Source organism: Poeciliopsis prolifica, unplaced genomic scaffold, assembly GCF_027474105.1.
Source record: "Poeciliopsis prolifica strain line A6 unplaced genomic scaffold, Auburn_PproV2 SCAFFOLD024, whole genome shotgun sequence".
In the NCBI taxonomy this organism is placed as follows: domain Eukaryota; kingdom Metazoa; phylum Chordata; class Actinopteri; order Cyprinodontiformes; family Poeciliidae; genus Poeciliopsis; species Poeciliopsis prolifica.
Genome location: NW_026562399.1, coordinates 6,242,397 through 6,263,809, shown reverse-complemented (window position 1 = coordinate 6,263,809; position 21,413 = coordinate 6,242,397). Strand labels below are relative to the sequence as shown.

Here is a 21,413-nt window from a genome sequence, read left to right as displayed (position 1 = left end):
AGGCCGTGCAGGGCTGCCAGGGGGCCAATGAAATCAGGTCTCACGGGGATCGTCTGGAGTGATATTATACGTCCGTTAACATGGCTGGCCTGGCAGGACATCTGCTGCTGTGGCTCCCACGTCTCCCAGCAGGAGAAAACAGCACAGGGAACCAGTGGGGATCGTCTCTCCCTGTCTCTCTCTGGATTTGAACAAGACGCCCTGGAAGAAGACTATAACACTTCCCTGAGGGGGAAAAAAAAACTGAGCTGAAAGTTTTAAAGAGAGGCTCCCTGATGCTTCGTGCATTAATAGTGGCTCCCTGAGGGCCCCTTTTTTCCTTGAGTTTACATAAAGGTTTTGCAAATCAGAATGGTGTGGAGGCCCCCGTTGGATTGGCACCCTGGGTGGTGAGCCACATTAATCGTTTCAAAAAGCAGTTTATGAGGACATACTGGGCTCCTGCAGACGCTTCAGTTCTTTAGTATGTAAATCAAAATGCCGCACGTCTTGCGCTCTGAAAGTTCAAAGTTCTATTCAGTAGCAGTTTCGCTACCGAACAACTTAACTGTAGTCAAGTGAACAAACTTCTTCTCAGATTAAAAGATACATTTTCTTTTTATTTCATATTATAAAATCACATTTTAATTCAAGATGTACAAAATACAAAGCAGATTTTTTCTCCTAAATGTTAAAGTTTTCTACTATTAGTAAAAACGCATCTGTCTGGGTGCAAAGCCCGAGTTTCAAATAGATCTGCTTCTAAATACACAAAAATACTCCCAACAGCAGTCATTTAAACTCTTTATTACACTTTAAATGTTTATATCTCTAATAAGGAAAATGTGCACTTTAGAATAATGTAAACTTTATAAAATCATTAAAAAAAATGTATTTACCAGAAGAGTCGCTGCAATTCACTCCTGGCATCTAGATCGCAGCTCCTGATACCTGCTGTTGGTCTACAGTCTGTGAACATGTCAGACTCAACTCCAGACAGACCCTGGAGGCCTTTCACGTTTTACAATCATAGCTGATTTTCTTTTGCAGGGCTTACAAAACCATAAGACAGTTTTTACCCAACCATTTTGTTGAACAAATCAGAATGTTCTACTTAGAGTTTAAGCCCTTTGCACTTTTTACTCTGACATTCAGAGAGTGTGTAATAGAGAGACTGAAGTGTCCTGTTGGGGGCTTCCTGTGTGTGTGTATGTGTGTGTGTGTGTGTGTGTGCGTGTGTGTGTGTGTGCGTGTCATGCGATTTAACTCTGCCCGCTGTGCTCAGACACAGGTTGCAGTGCAGGGAGCTGCTCTCACTGCATCTTGAATATGTGCCACTGGATTTCATGGAGCAGGACGGCTTCTTCTGTCTGCACACACACAACGAGCTGGACCAGCAATCCAAGTTATCAACGAGTCGTATCAAAACACGTTATAGCCTAGCATTGCGGACAAAGTGGCCCTGGCTGGATGGGTCGAAACAAAAAGTAGTTCAGAAACAAATGTCAGAACTGCATGTGTTAAGCTACACAGTGTGATTACAATAGTAGCCTGATTAGCAGTCAACTTGTTTTGGAGCAGCATGCTCTCAAACAGAGAGCGAATGACTGACGAGAAACTAAGAGGTGAGTGACAGCGTCCAGATTGTCAATAGTTATTAAATATGAGGGATTCTGACACATTGATGGTGTTTTTTTTTCTTTCTTTCTGATCAAACTTTCAAACATATACATAGCATTTATTTTGCTAACTTTAATGACTGGGTATCTGCCAACGCCTACTGTGCAATTAGGACATTATCAGCATACAGAGAAGTGCCAAAGACAATAGAAAAGACAACGGTTAGGAACACGTTCAAAATTCTTCAAATAACCTTTTCATGAATACGATCCTTTTCATTCAACCACAAGAAAACCGTAATGCCATAATGGATTCCAACCGCAGTCTTGATGAAATCCTGCAAAGACCCACATGAAAACAAGAAGCGCGTTTTTCTGAGACTGTCTCTCTCCACCGTCTCCGCTGCATCTCTCTCTGGGCGTTTGAGAACAACCAGGCTAAGAACCTCCCCAGGGAAATGTCTCATTATGCTCCTTTTCAGGGAAAACAATTCGAATAAAAAATAAAAGAAAAAACTTCCACAGCACCATGAAAGTCATTTCAAAGATTCAAAGTAGTAGCTAAAGTGCCCTGAGGTAAAAAAAAAAAAAAAAGAAAACTATTACAAACTGCATGAGGCTTGCATCTCCAGTGGAAGTGTCAGTGAAATGCTCCTAATGAATCTTCAGAACCCGGCTGGTGAAACGCTCCACCTGCAGCGTCGGGTCAATCCAGAGAGTTTCCCTCTGTCCTCACTGACACGGTCCCAGCAGAACCTCTAAGTGTTGAAGGGCCTCGTGTTTCTGCTGGGATAGTGAGCTCCGTACGGCGCGTCCATCTCCTCCACCCAGGCCATGCTCCAGGCCCACGCGGGGATGGGCTCCAGCTCCCTGAAGGCGTCGCCGTCTGAACAGAACGACGGGCACAAGGCGCTGAGGGGGGAGGCCGGCGGCGAGAAGTCTGAACACAGAACAAGACAACAATCCGCGCTGAGGACGTCGACCCGACTCAAAAAGATTCACGAGAATAAAATGAAAGAAGCAGTGGCCGTTCAGCCACGTGTCAGCAGAAGTTAAGGTGGTTTTAGTCACGGCGGAGAAGAGCCGAAAGTGAGAGTTTGACGGACGGAATGAATCCTGTGGGGAACGGGCAGAGTGATGGATGAGGTGACAAAGAGGGGCAGAAATCTGAGACTTCAGTTTGATGAAAGATTTTAAATAAGTGGGAGCAGGAATCGGAATGAATTCATCTCTCTTCAAGCAGCAGGCATGTGCACAAATGCATATACATACGAACGAGTTATGGTCGTTTAAATAATCAGATGCATCAACTGTTGTTCTGGTTTATGCTGATTCTGGAGTGGAAAGTAGAAATTTTAATAGAAACGTGAAATCTAATACTGCAGGCAGGTGGACTGAAGTGCTGCTGTCTGTCTCGATGGCGCCATCACGGCTGAGTGGCGCCATCTAGAGGAGAGACAAATAAATCACATCTTGCACCGCAAACTGTGAGATCTTTGGTTTCATCTTCTTCAGTCAGGTGAAGAAGATCTATCCAGCACACATCCAGCAACAGCCATGCATGCTGCATTCGAGTACAGCTGGGTCACTCGGTTGTTGGAATGTCGAGAGGTTTTTAAATGGTTTTAGTAGTTGTGTAATATAAAGTAGAAATGTCTGCTTTCTGCTTTACTTATGGGGAAAATTCCAGCCGAACCTCCAGTCAGTTCTCATTTTCTACTTTTATTATTTTTTTTTTTAGGTTTGAGAACCACAATAAATTAAACTGATTTCAAAAGATTCATTGTTTGCAGCTGATTAAAGCTCGCAAAAGTGATTTATTTTGTGTACCGTTATACGTCTGAGTTACATTTATGTGTGTGTCTGCGCAGGTGAGCTTGTGTGTGTGTCCACTAACTTCCCCTCTCCCTCCTACCCGTCAGCGAGGCTGCACTCATGGTCTCTGCGGTCGCGGCCAGCAGGCGAGCGAACGCGGCGCTGTCGTTGGTGTAGCAGCTGTCCACCGAGCTGATGAGGCTGGTGCGGTTGCTGTCCATGTTGCTGTCCATGGCCGAGCTCCAGGTGTTCCACAGGGAGCTGTCCCAGTCACTGTAGCAGGAGGACGGCGAGCTGTGAAGGCCGGAATGACGCAGCGCCGCCGGCAGCGGCCGGGCTCCGGCGGCCGCGCCGTCCTCCGACTCGGCCGAGCTGATTGGCCCACACGTGTTCCCCAGGGTGGAGGTGAAGCTGTGGGGCAGGGAGGGACGCTGCTCTGGCAGAACGCTGCTGACGCAGAGGCAGACCGTCAGGACACACATCTGGAGAGAACGAGGAGTAAAACATCCCTACCTGTATCTCTCTGGGTTAGGACTGAGCTCCAGGTACTCAGTGGCTTCCTGCGCCGTGAGGGAAGGACTCTGCTCAGCCTCCATTAACGTAGAGTAAGACGAAGCAGACAGGTGGCTGTAGGGGGCGCCGCTGTGCTTGTTGGGTCCTGCTTGTCCATGGTAACCTGATGGAGGACTAATTGATGGGATGGAGCCCAGGTCCTCTGTCAGCTTTGTGGAATGACTGGAACTGAACACAGTTAGAAAAAACAAACAACATGAAATCTGTAAGAGTGAAAACGGTTGACATGTCTTGCAGCTAAGCACTCTATTAATTAAGTTCTACCAGGTAATTTTAGTTCGTTTTGTGAACTCTCATTATAGTTGGTTCCCCATATTTTTGAAAGGACTTATTTTTTTGTTTTTTACTTTTATTTCCGTTAAAGCTGCAGTATGTAGCTTATTCAACATTTTTTCTCCGTGTTTGTTCCAACTGTCACCACGTGACGGCATACACGTATGAGACAGATCATCTGTGAGAAGATGGGAGTTTCTTCATCTCCTCTCAGTGCTGTGGTTCCCATTCAAAAAGAAGAAATCAGACTCAGGAGGAGGGTGCTGGCGCTGTCAAACACGTGTACGCGCTGCTAAATGTGCTGCTGGTGGAGAAACAACTTATCATCAGTGGCCATGCTTAGAATTTGTCACAGGCTAGGTTGGGTTAAACCAGGTGTAGTGCAGCAGGGAGCAAGGAGCACAAAGACCCTCCTCCTGGCTGCAGCTTTAACGGCAATATATATTTTTTTCCTTCCAGCTTTCTTTATCACATCAATGGTGATAACTAGCTTCCAGACAGGTGGTCGGCTTTGAGCAGCTGGTTGACATGGTGCTAAGAAACTGACTTGTCATTTTATCAAAATAACGTGTGTTCATGCTAACATTTTGTAAGCAATGCAAATGAAAGCAGGTCATAACATTTTAGAAAACAAAAAAACAGAAGTTGTATTTTGGCGAAATTTTCTGACTATTCTGACTTCCTCGCTGTTCCGTCATTTTTATCTGGACCATGCTGACGTGTCTTACCCCTCGTCTGACGACAGGGTGTTTCTGTCAGCGGTCGTCAGCGGTGGGGGGGGCAGCAGGTCCACTAAGTGCAGAGAGGCAGAGCAATGCAGAAAGCGGGAACCAGCAGCTCCTTCCCCGCCCTGCGCAGCGCCACCTGAACACAGTGAAGGAAGTCATGATGATGCTCCAGCACCGTCCTGTGTGCGACAGAAGCACAACATCTGTGTACCGTGGCGTCCTGCTGGTACGTGGCTGAGTCTCTGCTTGCAGCTTCTGGAGGGACCGGCCTGGGTTCTGGATGACAGGACCGGTACGCTGTTCACTGCGTGCAGCTCTGCAGAGAAGACGGGTCAGAATGAACCGGAATCAAAAATCACACTATAACCCCACCCCCCAAAAAATAAATGCTAGCATCACCACCTGGCTTCCCGTGGGGTTTCTTCTCCCTCAGCACGCCCATCTTTGGTTGAGGACGGATGGCCTGTTTCCAGGGCAGAGCCTCCTGGCTGCTGAGGGACGACGACTTGGAGTCGGGCTGGGTGAAGATCTGGATCGTCTCCGCCCCCTGCTGGACAGGCAAGGCGTGAGGCGCTTTAGAGCAGCGTCCGGGGCTGCTGAAGGTCTTCAGGCTGCTGCCCTTCAGGTCCACATAAAACGTCCCGTAGACTCCACAGCTGTCGGTCACCATGGGGACAGCTGAGTCCACGACCCTGCCGTCCTGCTTGGACGAGACTGGAAGACCTGGACGAACAGAAATTATAATATACTATATTTTTAAATTATATTGTATTATACTCTATTATAATATTTTATATTATATTGATTTACATTATTACAATTTATTTTTTTGTATTTTCTCGGCACATTTAAGCGACTAAACTCAAGTTTCCCATATACGCAAAGAAAAAAACCCAAATGCTAAACGACAAACAATCCCATCTGCTGTTTCATTTAAACTTCAATAACAACATCAGGAAGAAAATTAAAGTTAAAAACTGTTATGACAACATTAGTTGTGATGAATTTTTTTTTCTCCTCGCTCGTCTCAATTTTTCTGTCTGAATGCAATGTCTCATACAATGACGATTACCACGTAAAATACTGGACCCCTCTGAATATCAGCTAAATATCCGTTTCGTTCAAACGAAACTGTTTGAACGAAACGCACACGTGCTCTCAGCCGTGTGTGTGTCGCTTACTGGTGCTCCTGATCCCAGGATGCCTGTGACCTTGGGCCCACAAGTCCTGGTATTTCTGGTTGAAGGGCGGCCGCCAGCCACCGGACGTCCACGGAGAATCTGGAGCGGCCATCCTGCACGACAGAAAGGTAGATTTGGTTGAAGAAAAACGATACATCAACAGGGACTTTAAAACAAGTTTTTGATATGATTTTTATATATAGTTACAATAATTAGAAGTATTTTCTCATAACATCACATCAGAAGAAGTAATCAGGACTTCATAAAAAAGAAGAAAAATAGAAACTATGTTAGCAAGAGTTAGACTTACTTTATTGCCATTGCACAAAGACATTGAATTCAGCCTTTGTAGACTCTCAATATGCAAATGTTTGCACTTCTGTTTTTCTTTTGGACATTCTGCAGCTGCATTTTGGAGTAAAAAAGTCTTTTGGACTAAAGGGAAAAGGCTTTTTCTCCTTGGCTCCCAGAGTTAGCCGTGGCTGTAAGCTGTTTACTGCTAGCTGCATAGTGATCAACTCCCTGCAGCTGCACAGCGCCGCCTGCTGGGGTCTCTGAGTAGCTGCCTCTCAGACCCCCGGGATCTCACCGTCCTCTCAGTCTCTGATACTAGTAAAAATGATCGATCAGCTGCTGGTTTCCCCTCTTTGTTTTCCAGCTCAAAACAAAACCACTGCCTGCTGCGTGTTCATTCTTCACATAATCCTTGATGTACAGAACAGAAACCACTAAAGCTAAAAACTAATTACCAAGTTGATGCCACCTGTCGCTCCAACATCCAAACTTTGCATTAATGTCGCTTTTGCCGCTGCTCCTTTTCCGCTTCTCTGTCACTTTACTTCGTTTCTTAGCAACAAAATACAGCCTATCGTTATTTATTGACGATTTGAGATTTCCAAGAACAAAGGAATCTAATGTTGAGTTTTGTTTTTTTATGTTTGGAAGTTCATTCCCTTTCACATAACAGGAAAAGCCGGTTTTTGACATTTCTCTGACTTTCTGAAAAAATATGGTTTACTTATTTTAGCATAACTCTGGTTTTACTTGGGCTATTAACACAATCAAAAAGGTGGTGTGTAGTTTATCATGTGCACTTAAAGCACAAGCTGAAAGTGAGACTCAAGGAGGCGGGAACACCATGGTTTAGCGTATCGATACTCCCGGATGAAAAATTGACACATTCCGAGGGTGGACAAAAAAATTATAAATATCATGTAATCGATATAATTATGCAGCCCTACTGATTTATATAAACTGTTTTATTTTAAACATATTCTGTTAAAAGTCCAAGTAGAAAGCTGATTTTTGCTCATCTCTTATTACACGTGTAATCTACATGATGCTGTTTAACTTTCACCTGTGTTTGATGATAAGATCTTCACTGGCCAATCTGCGCAGACCTGGGGAGAAAAATGGCAAATAAATAAAGACACAATTTCTTGTTTTTTTTTAGAAAGATCGGCCTCCAGCACACGGTCAATATTTTTTGAAAAGTCACCTTTGGCCTTGCTGTGGTGAGGTGACAGTTGACCCGCGCTGCTGTGGCGTCTGAACAGGAAAACAGCTGCAATCATCAGAAGACACCACAAGAGGGCGCCAACGCTGCCAATCAGCACCGGGTCCTGGAGGAGGGCCAGCACGGGAAACGCATCCTGTTTGTGGCTGTCTGGGTCTGAGGCGCCCCCTAGCTGTGGCTCTGAGTAAAAACAGACATCCTGAGTGGGCAGATACAGAGAGGAACAGGATGGAGGAATTAGCTGAAAAAGCTGCTGGTCTCACTGATGACAAATCCGTGAGGATCGCTGAGCGTTCCCACTCCAGCGCCGTTCACCGCTGCCATGGTCACCCAGTACTGCTTCCCGGGTTCCAGTGTGGAGATATCCAGGCTGTGTTGGCCGCTGTCCACTGTCCAGTTCTGGTACTGCTGCTCGTCGGACTCCACGCACCAAACCTAAAGGAGCAGCTCACACATTTATGAGATGAAGCTCGTGGTCTCAAAAACACTGCTAACACGATTTAGAATGATTCTCAGGTAAAACAGCAAAGCTGAATGTTTCCTAACTGGATTGGGATCAGCAGCAAACTCTGGAAAAAGCTCACTCTTGGAAAGGAAGGGGAAAAAAGGAGGGAAGAAAGCAAGAAGGGATAAAAGGACAGAGGGAAACAAAGAAGAAAGTATCTATAGAATGACATGAAGGAAGGAAAAAACAAAGGAACTAATGAAGAAAAGAAGAAAGGAATATTAAGAGGAAGTAGGTAGGGCAGCGAGGAAGAAAGAAATGACATGTGATGGTAAAAAAGAAGAACAGTCCTCAGCTGATGACGCGTTTGTCGATGGATGAAGAGGAATCAGACGAAGCGGTCACCTGGTAGCCCTGGACGACGCCGTTGCGGCTGTCGGGAGGAGGAGGCTCCCAACTCAGATGGACGGTGTTGTTCTGCTCATGGTTCACCGTTATGGACACGGCCAGAGGGGGCGCACTGGGCACTGCACGAAAAGCGGCACCAATTAAATATAGTTTGATTGGTGGCTAAAAGCAGAGGAAAAGGTGCAGGTGAGGGCTTCTGAAGCCAGCTTTCCCTCACCTCTCTCAGGGACTCGGAGATGCCGAGTGTTGCTCTCCCTTCCGTACAGGCTGCTCCCATAAGGACGAACTTTGAACTCGTACTTATAGCCCCTCTTCAGGGGGCCGACCTGAGCCTGGAAGCCCGGCGGCGAGACCCTCAGCGCTGCCCAGTCTGAGCTGACGGGCAGCAGGGGGCGATAAAGAACCTCAAAGCCGTCGAGGTAGTGCGGCTGAGCTGGAAGGGACTGAAGCTGGTCACAGGAAACACCAAACACAGATCAAACACTCATACACTCCACCCACAAAGCTCTAAAACAGGATTCGCATACCTTCCATTGGACGAGGGAAACGTTGGACTCCGAGGCGATGATGGTGAGATTCTCCAGAGTCACTCGTAAGGCTGACAGCTCCCTGTGGAAGTCTTTCTGTTCAGTGCTTGGAGCCTCTGCAACAGCCAATGTTTCATATTAACATTTGTTAGAAAGCATCAAGTGGTCTACAGAGAAAAAACGACAGTTAGCTTGAAAGCAGAAGTCGCAACTTCGCCCATCGTGAGGACTGTGGAAGGTCATTTCTACCGAGCCAGGTCGCGGCTCGGCTTAAAAGAAGACTAAATCAGATAGACCTCACTGAAACTTTCATTCCAAGGAAACCATTTTTCATGAGCTAGATGGAAATAACTAATCATGTCAAAATGTTAGCCTGACTATAGCAGAAGAAAATGCACTGCTGCTTAGTCAAACAGCAGCCGCCTGCCTAATGACTGCTGGGGACAAACACCAGCCCAGACGGACAGAGAGATGGAAGGATGGATGGACGCAACCACACAATTCCTGAAGAACAAAAAACAAACAAACAAAAAAACATTTCAACCCATTTATGCCACATTGTTGTATTGTGCTAGGAACTGATTTTTTATATAATTGTGCCGTGTCATATAGTGCTGCATTTGGTGCCATGGGCTTATTTTGACTGTGTTATTTTTAAATGTGCCAGCGCATTTACAGCCTGTCAAATAAACAAGTAAATGGATTAGTGTGTGACTACATGCCAGGTTGTTAAATATATTTTATTGCACTCAAATTAAAACAAGAAATAATTGAAATGGTAAATAATAAATATGAAGGCTCATAAATCCTGGAAATATATAGATTCTATGTGTACTATTTCTCCCTTCCTCACGATTACATTAGTTTTAAGATAACGGAGATCTGTGTGTGTGTGTGGTGTGTGTGTGTGTGTGTGTGTGTGTGTGTGTGTGTGGATTAGTTTTATGTGGCTTGACAAAACATCATAAGTTAGCTTGAAGAAACAGACATAGAGCTGGAATGGCGCCATGTCAGGTTGAAAGGATCACGTTCTGAAATGTTCAGTATGCGGATTGGTCTGCAGGAGGCGCTGTTCGGCACAAATGAACTGTGAACTCGCAAATGGACCATTTTACTATGTTGATCCCAAATATTAACTCAAAGGAACAGTTGTTCCCAACACTGTTATATGATAATCTGGTTTATTTTGTTGCATCCTTGCAAGCTAATAGCATGAGGGTAATTCACGTTCATCTGCGCTGCAGAATACAAGTTAGCTTTCAAAGCACCAGCTCTCTCTTAGCATGCACCATGTCTGCTGTGAATTTATTATCATGAAGTAATAACATAATAATAAACAAGCTTCTGGGAAGTTTGTCTGTTTTTGCAGGTATTTTCTAACATGAAGCAGTTGCAAAATAAATGTAAAAGAAGAGAACAGAAGCTCACCTTCAACTTGAAGATGTGCAACCGCAGTGACGACACCGACATGATTCGCAGCAGTGCAGGTGTAGTTCCCAGCATCCTGCACCGTCACATAATGGAGCTGCAGAGTCTGGTCCGGGTTTATGAGATACCTGGAAACAAACCGTGCAGAGGGAAGAATCGACGGTCTCGAGTAAGAACTCTGAGCCAGATGTTCTTCATACTTTTCACCTTCAGACCATCAAGTCTGAGGAGACTTGTGATCCCAACTATTAGCGGGCTATTCAGCGGACCACCTCCTGTTCAGAGTTTAGTATTTATAGAAAATATGTCTTTGCTCTACGAAAAAAAAATTATAAATATTTGAAGGAAATTGCACCTTGGGAAGCTGGCAAACATTTTTAGAGGGATCTCGATTATTTGTAAATGTTTGCTATTCACGGATTGTGGTGGTCCTTAATCCCTGTGAATACCCAGAGTACAAGCATTTAAAGTGAATTTAACAGGAGTAGAACGACAACAAAGACTGCCAATATATTTTTTAACTGTTTTTCCCTCCTAAGATTTTTTTTTAATCATAAATATACTTTTTTGATTAGTTTGTTGGTTTATCTTTTAGTAGCATCCCTAATTGATTTGAGAGCCTAAGGAGTTCTTGCTCTGTAAACTGAAACAGTTTGGAAAATAATAAAACTCCATCCAAGGACCTGCACATTTTACATTCCCCAAATGACAAACTGAAAGCATTGAACGTCACAAATATAGTAATTCATCTATTACGAAGGTAAATTATTCAAATTCATCCAACTTATAAGGAAGGTAAATACACTGGACTGCAACAATATGGAGCGCAGATGCTCTCTTCTTTCATTCCTTCATTTTATACATACTGGGTTAAAGGTCACATGTGGGTCTGGGTGTATCCCAACAGTCACTGACGAAGGCCAGACACTGGACAGAGTCCAACACTGGACCAGCACACAGTGTTGGTCCAGTAGATGTCAAAGTAGACGGAGGGCGGTCTACCTGCCGTTGGGAAGTGGCCCCTGCTCTCGGCTCCAGGCCACGGTAGGAGGAGGGTCCCCTCTAGCCTGGCAGTAGAAATGGGCAGACTCTCCCGTCCTCACCGACACGTTTTCTGGCTTCAGCACCAACACAGGCTTACCTGCGGCAGATAAAAGAAGAAACCTGGTGAATTGCTTTAAGTGCTACAGCAAAAACCCCAGTCAGTGTAAATATGTCACAAGTTTGAAGAGAGAGGTATTTTTTTTTCCCCATTGGGGGGTTAAAAAGGAACCCAAATGAAGTAAAAAAAAAAAAGGTAGAGCTTAACAACATACTTCATCCAAAGTGCTGAAATCATCTCTCATTGCCACAGAAAACTGTGTCATTTGGTTTGCAGAGAGCCGAACTCAACACGAGGCTTCAACAGAGCTCCGTGCAAAGTGTGGTGTGATTGGACAGAAGTTTGTTGCGGTTTTTTAATGTGGAAATATGCTCAGACCACGGTGTTGGTATCAAATCTCCTTTGAAAATAAGACTGGGAAATGGTGAATGACCCCTGGATGGAAATTATAGAGTCATTGCTCACTGTGAAAGTGTGGCGCGAGCTCCACGACCGTTTGGTAAAAGCAAAACACGGGACGTGGGGCGACGTATACCGAAGCGGGGAGGTGTCCCCCAGTGGTCTGCCCTGTTGTATGAAAGGTGTGAGCGAATGCGTGAGCTGTTCCGCGTCGGATGAAGCATGTCGGGGCCTTCAGCCCAGTTGTTCTCATCGGGCCTCACCCAGCACAGAGAGCCGAGCCGCCCTGCTCTGCCTCTCTCCCATGATGTTCCGGGCCACACACACGTATGAGCCAGAGTGGCTCTTCTCTGCAGGCGCGATGATCAGCTTCCCACTCAGCTTCTGCAGAGCAAAGCAAGCAGCACAGATCAACTAGCTACAGCATCTGTGGATCATTTTATTTCCACCGTCAAGCATGGAGCACATGGACGCAGGGACTGCTTTTACAGATTGTGATCCATTTGTTTTTTTCTGTGTGAGGATCAGTCAAAACTCTGCCCTGGAATCACGAACCTCAGGATGAAAACATATTCACACGTTTCCATAATCAAAGCAGCTGCTTACAGTGTAGTGGTGGTCCGTGTTGCTGATGGGGACACCGTCCTTCTTCCAGATGACGTTAGGTTCTGGATGTCCCGTCGGTGGGCCACAGTTTAAAACAGCCACCTCCCCCTCTGCCACCTCGGCGTCGCTGGGCTGGACGCTAAACTCCTGCTTCAGGGCTGCAGGAACACGGAGACACATTTACACCGAGCTGGATCAGAACAACGGGCTTCGCTCTGGCCCTGAAACTCTGTCAGGGACCTAATGCAGTGGTCCCCAACATTTCAGTTAATACACCGTCTTGCGTGAAACTTTGGACTCACAGTAACTGCGTTCTGCCTGCGAATGCCTTCATTATACCCGCCTGCCCTAAAACAATTATCTCTGAAGCACTGAGTTGATGCTGAAACACACATACCTGATCAATTTAATCTTCTAAAAATTGTCCTTTTCAAAATGTCAGATTTTAAGGTCCATTTTAGACACATACTGGCAAATATTTAATGTAATTTTAGTTGATTTTCACATGATTTCAGTGTCGATGTGCCATACTGAGACAGTGAAATCCTGAGCTCAATATGATTCTCTTGGTATTTCAACATAAATAGTCAACCTCATTTTGTAAACTATCTATATTCTTGTTATCTAAAGAGAAGATTTGGAGCTTTTGTGGCATAATAACAGTTTTATTATACATTTATAAATTAGTTTTATTCTCTGAGTATATGGAGAAATCTCAGCTAGACATTTCTGCATTGGCAGCCTCGTTATCGCATTAGATTAATTTGTAAGGTCTTGAACTCAATGTGCTGCCAAAACTTTATTATATCATCATATGACAAAAAAACAACAACATGGAGCTTGTTTTCGTATTGAGACGGTTTACTGTTATATTGTCTTGAGATAATAAGATTTTGAGATTCTGTCTCCTTTTGTCAGAAACTTCACGGCTCAAGTTTTAGAGTTTGTCGGTTACTACAAACTGTCTGAAGTGGAGCTACCTGTTTGTTGGGGTTTTCTTCTAGCTCATAAAATACTTAATTCAAGCAGAAAATGAAAACAGCACTTTTTTTCTAATCCAAAACCCCAAAATCCATCCCACAAATAATTTTAAATAGATAAAATAACAACCAACTGTGGACCAAGTATTAAAAAAACTGAATGAAAAAGCTATATATATGAAAAAGCATATATATATATATATATATATATATATATATATATATATATATATATATATATATATATATATATATATATATATATATATATATATATATATATATATATATATATATATTTGTCATATGATGTAACACATAACTGTTTTGAAATGTTATTGGGTAAAATGTATGTTTATTTCAGTTTATTAGCGGTTTACCGCTGCAGCTAAGACCCCTCGCCATCTCACCTGCGATATACAGCGAGGCGTTGCGGCTGGTCGCCTTGCCGACGCTGTTTGTGGCGACGCAGGCGTAGACGCCCTCGTGGGTCTGGCCACGTTGGCCCCCTCCCACATTTAGAAAGAACAGGCTCCCCCCTGACAGAACCATGGGGACCGCCTGGCCGTCCCCCTTGTCCGTCCCGAGCGGCTGACCGTTCCGCAGCCACTCGATGGTCGGCTTGGGGCTGCCGTCCACGCGGCAGGACAGCGTGGCGGGGCTGCCCAGCCTCACCACCACGTCGGAGGGGTGGTGGACTATACGGGGTTCGGTCTCCTCGGCCCGGACTCTGCTACCTGCAGGGGTCACAGAGGTGACGCAGATGATTGTGAAAGTATAAATAACACTATATTTTATTTATATGTGAAACATGTCATGAGAAGCAACTCGAGCACAAAGCGATCTGTAAAGCTGGCACACTTTGTTGCTTTAATCAGTAGTCATTCACCTGAAAAAATGTTTTCTTTGAGTTGTTGATATTTAATACAGACACAAAAAGTTATAGAAGTACGTTTTATACATATTTACATACTTGATAAAAATCTGAATTTAAAAATAAATAACTAAATAAATCTACAACTCTAAAACTAGTTTGGGGAGAAATAAATAAAATATGATATAAAGCTCACCAAAGGCCCCAACACTGACTCTTTAAAAAAAATTTGCATACTTATTAAATCAAAGGTATCCAAAGTCCATTTGTGGCTGATGGAGTGGGTTCGTGCGTCCCCCTCCCCCCTACTGAAATTCAAGAAAGTTACTAATTTGAAAAGATGGGAGATGTTTTTTATTATTCTTATTATTTTTTTTAATTCTATTTAAATTATTAATGACTAATTAAATCTTCTTAGGTGCATCACAAAGCATTCGTCTTTCGAACTTGCAAACTGGACACCGTTTGAATTTAGGCACACATGCACGCGTTTCTTTCTTACAATAACTGCTTTATTCGCATTAAAAAAAATGATGTATGTTTAATTTAGAGTTAAGCAGGTAAAAAGCAAACCAGGGGAAAAGGTGGATTTAATAATAATAATAATAATAATAATTTGACTTTCTGCTTGATGATTTTTGCCCACCTGACAAAAAGTTTGGACAGCATGGACCTAAAAGCTCAATCCATGCCACCTGACCTGCTGGTTGAACTGAGCTCATATACTGACCGGGGTCAGTTTGTCGCACCCAAACAGCCATCAGAGCTGCACATCTCTGAGTTCATGGTTCACAATAAGAAAATGTCTCCAGTTAACACATCCAAACCCCAGCTACTCCCAAACAATGGCTATTTGCAGCCAGCGCCGGTGGAATGCCATTGTCGGGACTTCCCATGGATGACCACGCTGCAGGAAACAGGAAGACTGTGATAGGCTTCCTGACATGAGAGGAAACCGGGGAACCAGCGGGCCTCAGGAACGTCAAGTCAAACAAAACGCACCGCAGAACTCTGAAGAAACCAAAGAGTATTTAGGAAGACTTTTTTTCATCCCATCGCATCCGACACACTAGAAGCATTTCCACTTCCTTTACGGTTTACAACACTTCAAACAGGAAGCGACAGTGTCAGCCATTATTTTCGCACGGCTCAAAAATAAATGAAAATATAACTCTTCCATCATCGGTCAGAGGAAGAAGATTGGAAACCAGCAGGGCACACCTTACTTTGATAAATCATTTCACAGGACTACTACGAACAGGGGAACGATCGCCGACTTTAAACTCGGATAATAAATAAAACCATTCTTTCAACAGATGGTTCCCTAAACCTAGTGCGGATTGGGGCCCTGTTTCATTTAGGAACGGCTCTGGAAAACCTGAGGGAGGTAAATTGCGCCTCTTTTTGAAGTTTTCAGGCAGACTGTCAATGAAGTATGATGCATCAAAATGCATCTGAATAATTCATAGATAGATAGATAGATAGATAGATAGATAGATAGATAGATAGATAGATAGATAGATAGATAGATAGATAGATAGATAGATAGATAGATAGATAGATAGATAGATAAAAGTCCTTCACACAGACACGCGAAGCAAATAAAATAAAATCAAAATTGACTTTAGAGAAAAATGATGCCATTATTGTTGTGAACTTACCGGAGAGCAGGGACCCAAACAGCGCGACGACTAGACATGTTCTAACACTCTGGCTCATGTTTAGGGGCCTGAACAGTAAAAATATGATCTGAGACTCTTTATCTGGACTCTCAGGTCCGGCTGGGATTTAACTCGTCTTCGTTGAGACTTACGGACAAACTCTCTCCCACTAACCCCCCCTGACTTGGCGCTCCTGGAGAGAAAAGAGCGTCAAAAGCTAAACAGTCTCTTCGACGCGCAGTCAACAACTTCCGGTTTGCCTCCGTTTCAAAATAAAAGGCGCCGGCCGGCGTGGTTCACAGCAAGAAGCGATACATTGCTTTGAACGTTTCAACCCTTGTGCGGTCGTGTCTCACTGAACTGTCGACGAGGTGAGATAATCAAGCCCGTTCGTCTTTTTATTGTCCCAGCGAGTCTTGTGCCTTTATTTTGAAAAACAGCGTGCAGGTTCCGGTAGGATGCATGTCAAGCTTCAGAGCCTCTGATGCATTCCCTTCTGCTTTGGTCGTGCATATGGTTTTAGAGCTTCCCGATTGAAATGAAAGTGTAAAACTAGTTGAAACTAACCAGGACAAATTCATTCAGAAGGGACATGCAAGAAGTTGAACAAGCTGAGTTTGAGCTCTAACAGTTTGTTTTCTTGTCTGATGTTATATCTGCTGGGTCACAGCAGCAATAATAAACCACTCAAAGTCCACAAAATCAGACCAGAAAAAAGGATTTTTGGTCTGATTTTGAACTGTAAAATCACAACAGGTTTAGTCTCACTATTAATTTAATATAATTAAATAACATAATTAATATCATTTTTTATCACAGCCACATAATGAAAACTTGAGCAGCAGATGTGTTGAACTTTCTGCTGTTGTTTGGTTTGTTTCTGTCGGAGCAGCTCTGCCACCATCACTGTACGAGGCAGGACGCTTCTTGGCCCGTTTGTTCTCCAACAATAGAGGGAAACGGTGCATCTCTCAGCCCCGCCATATGTCAGCCCTTACGAGGCACTTCATGTCGGAGTTCATCTGATTTGTTTGCATTTCACGGTCTCCTGCCCCTGGACATTTTCTCCACAGTCTGTTACTTTGCGTCCACACACCACGGCGCGTTTTAAGGCTTTTGAGTTTTAAACCAGCTCTTCTTTAAACTGTTATGTGCAAATGCGTGTGTTTTAATGATTTTTGTGTGCTGTTTGAATTCACACAGCTGTGGAGTAAGGACAGGACATGAAAACAATAGAAATGACAACATGACTTGGTTTACATCCAGTGTCTTGCATGCTTTATTGCATATACCTAAGTGTATTTTATTTGGATTTCATGCAACACAGGAATGCTTTGCTTGGGAGTAACCCTGGCTCTGCCTCTAATGCCTCATCCTAAGGGTTAGGTTGGCCTGATCCTTATGATGAGGGTACGCCTGGTCTGTTTTTCTGTGTAGCAGTGGCTCCTTCCTCGAGGAGAGCATCGGCTGAGACGACGCTGCCGACAGTTAAACCTTCTCCCTCTCCTGCCATCAACATTTTATTTTTTATTAACATAGAAATGAACCTTGCAGCAGTTCTTCAATTTCTTCTTTTCGGATCTCAAACCCCTCGTCGGTCGTGGCAGGTGGCCGCTCGCACCGAGCCGGGTTCCGGTTCTGCTGGAGGCTTGTTCCTGTACATGGGGAGTTTTTCCTCTCCACTGTCGCTGCATGCCTTGGTGCAAACTGCTTAGATGCAAACTTTTTAATGATGAACTGAGCTTAGTGCATTGTTTGATCATTAGGAACAATGGGAATGCGTCTGCGATTGGACTGAAATGACTTTTTCTGTAAAGTGCCATGAGAATACCCTGGTTGTGAGGTGAAGTTGGATAACTAAGCTGAATTGCATTAAGGAGAAGGAAAATAATACAATGGAGGACGAGCATATAAAAGCTTGAAAGTTGTGATGTGCATTTTATGGACCTCAACGTTAGAACTTTGTCGGACCGCTGTTTGGTGACGCTGCAGGTATTCTGAGATATGTCTCCATGTAATACGTCAGTTTTGATCTGAGCCAATCCAAAAATTGGATTCTTGTCGCTTTCTTTCAACAATAGTAGTTGATTGACCAATTATTCATCTTTTTTTTTTTTTGTCATGGTTCCAGGATATATATACACAATCCAAACTATATCAATTCCCTTTCACTTCACAATTTTGCGTTGGTTGCCACCGACGTTCTAATAAAACTCAAATCACAAACACAAAATAATGCTAATGCTAACAACGCAAAAAAAAAAAAAAAGTTTGACGAGTCTGGATGCAACTGCAGCGCATGCGGCACAAAAGTAACGCTCCTCCTGATAAACAAAATCTTCTAGGGTGACCCAGAAATAAGTGAACTACCACTAGTTCATTCCCTCCAATGGCTCACACAAACAAAGCATTGTGTAGTGAACTGTTCATTGTGAGGCGTAGAAAGGAGCGAGGCTAAGTGATGGATGTTTATATTGATCCAACAACGTGGGCTTGATGGTCTCGGCATCAGCCAGCTTTCAGGCGGCAACAAAAGCTTTAGAAAGGATGAGGGATGAATCCCGCCTTCCAAAACAACAACCCATGGGAATGTTGTGAGGCCGAGATTCGCTGAAGGAAGGGCTCTTTTCTGAGCTGTTGACCACGAGGTCAGGGCCAGTGTAGCAAATGAGCGAAAGATGGGGAATTGGGCTGCGGAAGAGAAAGGACGTGTCAGCCGTGGTGAAGAGTGTGATAAACAGTGACTTCACAGTGAGTTCGTAACGTAAGTCCATTGAGATCTGTGAAGCATTCGACAAAACGAATGGCGTTTTAAGCAAGTCGACATAAACATGCGCAGTGCTTTGACGTTTGTGAATTGAAGAAGATAAAACCTGAGCGTGAAAACCAAAAAAAGACATTGAATGTCTTTCCGGGATATCTTTTAATTAAGTTCTAACGGATATTTCAACAACGTTCACGGTAAAATACATACTTCAATATGTTGTTTTAAGGCCACCCAGCCCGACCGAGAATGAAGAAATTACTTTAATGGCATCTGCCTGACATCATGGCAAAAGATCGAAAAAGAAAGGACATTCATTGTGACCTGAGCTAAAGAAATTTAAGGAAGTCACTGGCATTTATCAGCCTGGAAAGGGTAACAAAGACACTTCCTTTGGACTCCAGCTAATCGCAGTGAGACCCATTATTCACAAACGGAGGAATCGTGGAACTGGGTGAACCTTCCCTACCGTGGCTGGCCATTAAAGAGTACACCAAGAGTGCATTGACAGCTCGTCCAGGAGGCAACAAAAGCAACATATAAAGCACCGTAGGCCTCACTTGCCTCAAGCATGGGCTGCTCTGCCCCTTCAGGATCTCCATGACATCCATGCCTTTCCTGAAGGAAAACGTCCGACCATAACTTTGTGACCGTAAGCCAGAGTATACTTTGTTCACAAAGTCTAGAGTTGAGTCCAACTGAGATGCTGTGGCATGACGTTAACCAGGCCATTTATGATGGAAAACCCTCCAATGGGGCTAAATCAACCCGTTTAATCCCACCGGCAACAATTGTGGCCAGGCTTTTTTTTTTTCTAACTTCTCGAAGCTCTAAAAAAATGATTTTTGACTTTTGGCAGATGATTGAAGTTTTTGGATAAAATAACAGTGAGTCGACTCTAAGCAGTATCAATTTCATGCATCTAGTGTGAAAGGTCACATGACCAGACCTCTTGACTTCCTGCCTGTAACGCTGGAGGTAAATGTCAGTCACAAACCTGAACAAGAGGAAGTCAGTAAAATACTTTAATAAACAAATATAAATAAAATATTTTGAACATACGTTCTTTCAAGTGTCTTCTACTGATATATAAGGAAAATCTCATCCCTTCATCCATATTTTGATCATTAGAAGAGTGAATATAACCAGTTTCTGCTAGTATAATACATAGACAGCTCTGTGCTATGTGTCCATAGCTTTGCTGTTTATTCTGCTTGCTGTTCCCTCACTGCTTAAACTATCAGATATTTTAGATCTTCTCGACGTGAAAGAACCTCAAAATGACGTCTTCCACATCACTGACGGTCCCACAGTTGAACCCAACTCCACCCTGACCCCCCCCCAAAAGCCAGCCCTTTCCACACAGTGTGGCCTGTTCACTGAATGACCACGACAAGATGACGCCGTGTCTGAAACTAGTTCAGGACAAAGCTCTTGTGCTTGTTCTGGTGCAACAGGGGGAATGTCCTCTCAGATGCAAGTTTGTTCATACCGACATTTTCCCCTCACTTTGCCTCATTAGTGAAATGACCAAATCAGGTCAAAGGTCACTCGGGACATTGAAACAATGACATCTGCAGGATGTGGCATTCAGTGAATATGTATCTAAAATATTTCTGAACACTCATGTGACCATTCTTTGTTATAAAACGTTATGCATGTCATAACTTTTCTTACAACATTTTTTATATGTATAAATAGGCCATATTTGTATAATGCAGACTATTCAGTTTCCCACCGGCAACAATTGTTGCCGAGTATAAAACCTACATTTTCACTAAAGTAACCAACATAAAATGTAATAATAAATAGATTTCAATATGAAAAAAAGACAAAAGAAAGCTAAAGACTAATGCATTTTACAGTTCTGCTCATATTACAATTTCTAAAGATACTTTTTCATAAAAACTGAGATTTCAGAGAACTGCAACTGATGAAGAAACTTTTACATTGGCAAATATAACAATGTCAGTGAATGAATTCTGTCAGTTTTGCCTAGTGACAAGTTTGCTCTGAAAGAAATTGTTCTGATCCCTTTACTTCTTGATTAACAGAAACATTCAAAATGTCATGTATCCGAGGACAAATCAAACCAAAGTTGAATCAACGTCAGTCTCCTATTGGCTGGTTCACCAGGCGTATTCCCTGAGCCTTACCTTTTCTTCGGTGTGCCCTGTGTCTGTGAGGTGTGTCCTGTTGTCCCACGCTGTGACGGATACGCTCTGTGAGCGGGTTCTTTAAGCTCCCGTCCAGCAGTTCCGCTTCCATTAGACAAACGCTGTGGAACTTACACTGTTGTGAGTACCGGGCAGAGGTGTGAAGGCAGAATACGCAAAGAAGCCACCCACGGACGAGCATCTTCACTGGAAAAGTCGAACTCTTGTTTAACCCTCAGCCTGTCCCTGGAAGCTAAATGTTCAGATCCCGCTCTTCATTTCCTTCAGCTCCTCTTCCTCCTCATGTTAGTCTAGATGTTCCATTCATCCCAGTCTCCCTCCTCTGTGGGTTTCTTTTCTTCTTCTTTTTTTTTTTCTC

General features: G+C 43.6%; 1 protein-coding gene across 2 annotated transcripts; it reads right to left on the bottom strand.

Moving 5' to 3' along the window:
* Positions 1–578: 578 nt before the first annotated feature.
* robo4 (roundabout, axon guidance receptor, homolog 4 (Drosophila)) lies at positions 579–21,238 on the bottom strand. Of its 2 annotated transcripts, none has more exons than XM_055046904.1 (19): positions 21,035–21,238; positions 13,990–14,316; positions 12,600–12,757; positions 12,257–12,377; positions 11,495–11,633; positions 10,493–10,620; positions 9,065–9,180; positions 8,755–8,986; positions 8,535–8,656; positions 7,948–8,119; positions 7,667–7,864; positions 7,526–7,568; positions 6,169–6,281; positions 5,390–5,710; positions 5,199–5,303; positions 4,988–5,123; positions 3,927–4,154; positions 3,514–3,860; positions 579–2,538 (listed from the first exon to the last, which is right to left on the bottom strand). In XM_055046904.1, the coding sequence occupies exons 1-19, from the start codon at positions 21,234–21,236 to the stop codon at positions 2,357–2,359; spliced, it is 3,390 nt and encodes a 1,129-aa protein (XP_054902879.1). In that variant the 5' UTR covers positions 21,237–21,238; the 3' UTR covers positions 579–2,356. The 2 variants fall into 2 exon arrangements, with proteins under 2 accessions (XP_054902879.1, XP_054902880.1); XM_055046905.1 differs by lacking the exon at positions 21,035–21,238 and adding an exon at positions 16,115–16,274.
* Positions 21,239–21,413: the final 175 nt, after the last annotated feature.

Coding starts and splice junctions, on each gene's coding strand:
- robo4 (XM_055046904.1), bottom strand. CDS start 21,236: ATGCTCGTCCGTGGGTGGCTTCTTTGCGTATTCTGCCTTCACACCTCT. Junction 8,987..9,064: donor TTTCCCTCGTCCAATGGAAG/GTATGCGAATCC, acceptor TCCTGTGACCAG/CTTCAGTCCCTTCCAGCTCA. Junction 5,304..5,389: donor GAAACCCCACGGGAAGCCAG/GTGGTGATGCTA, acceptor TCTTCTCTGCAG/AGCTGCACGCAGTGAACAGC.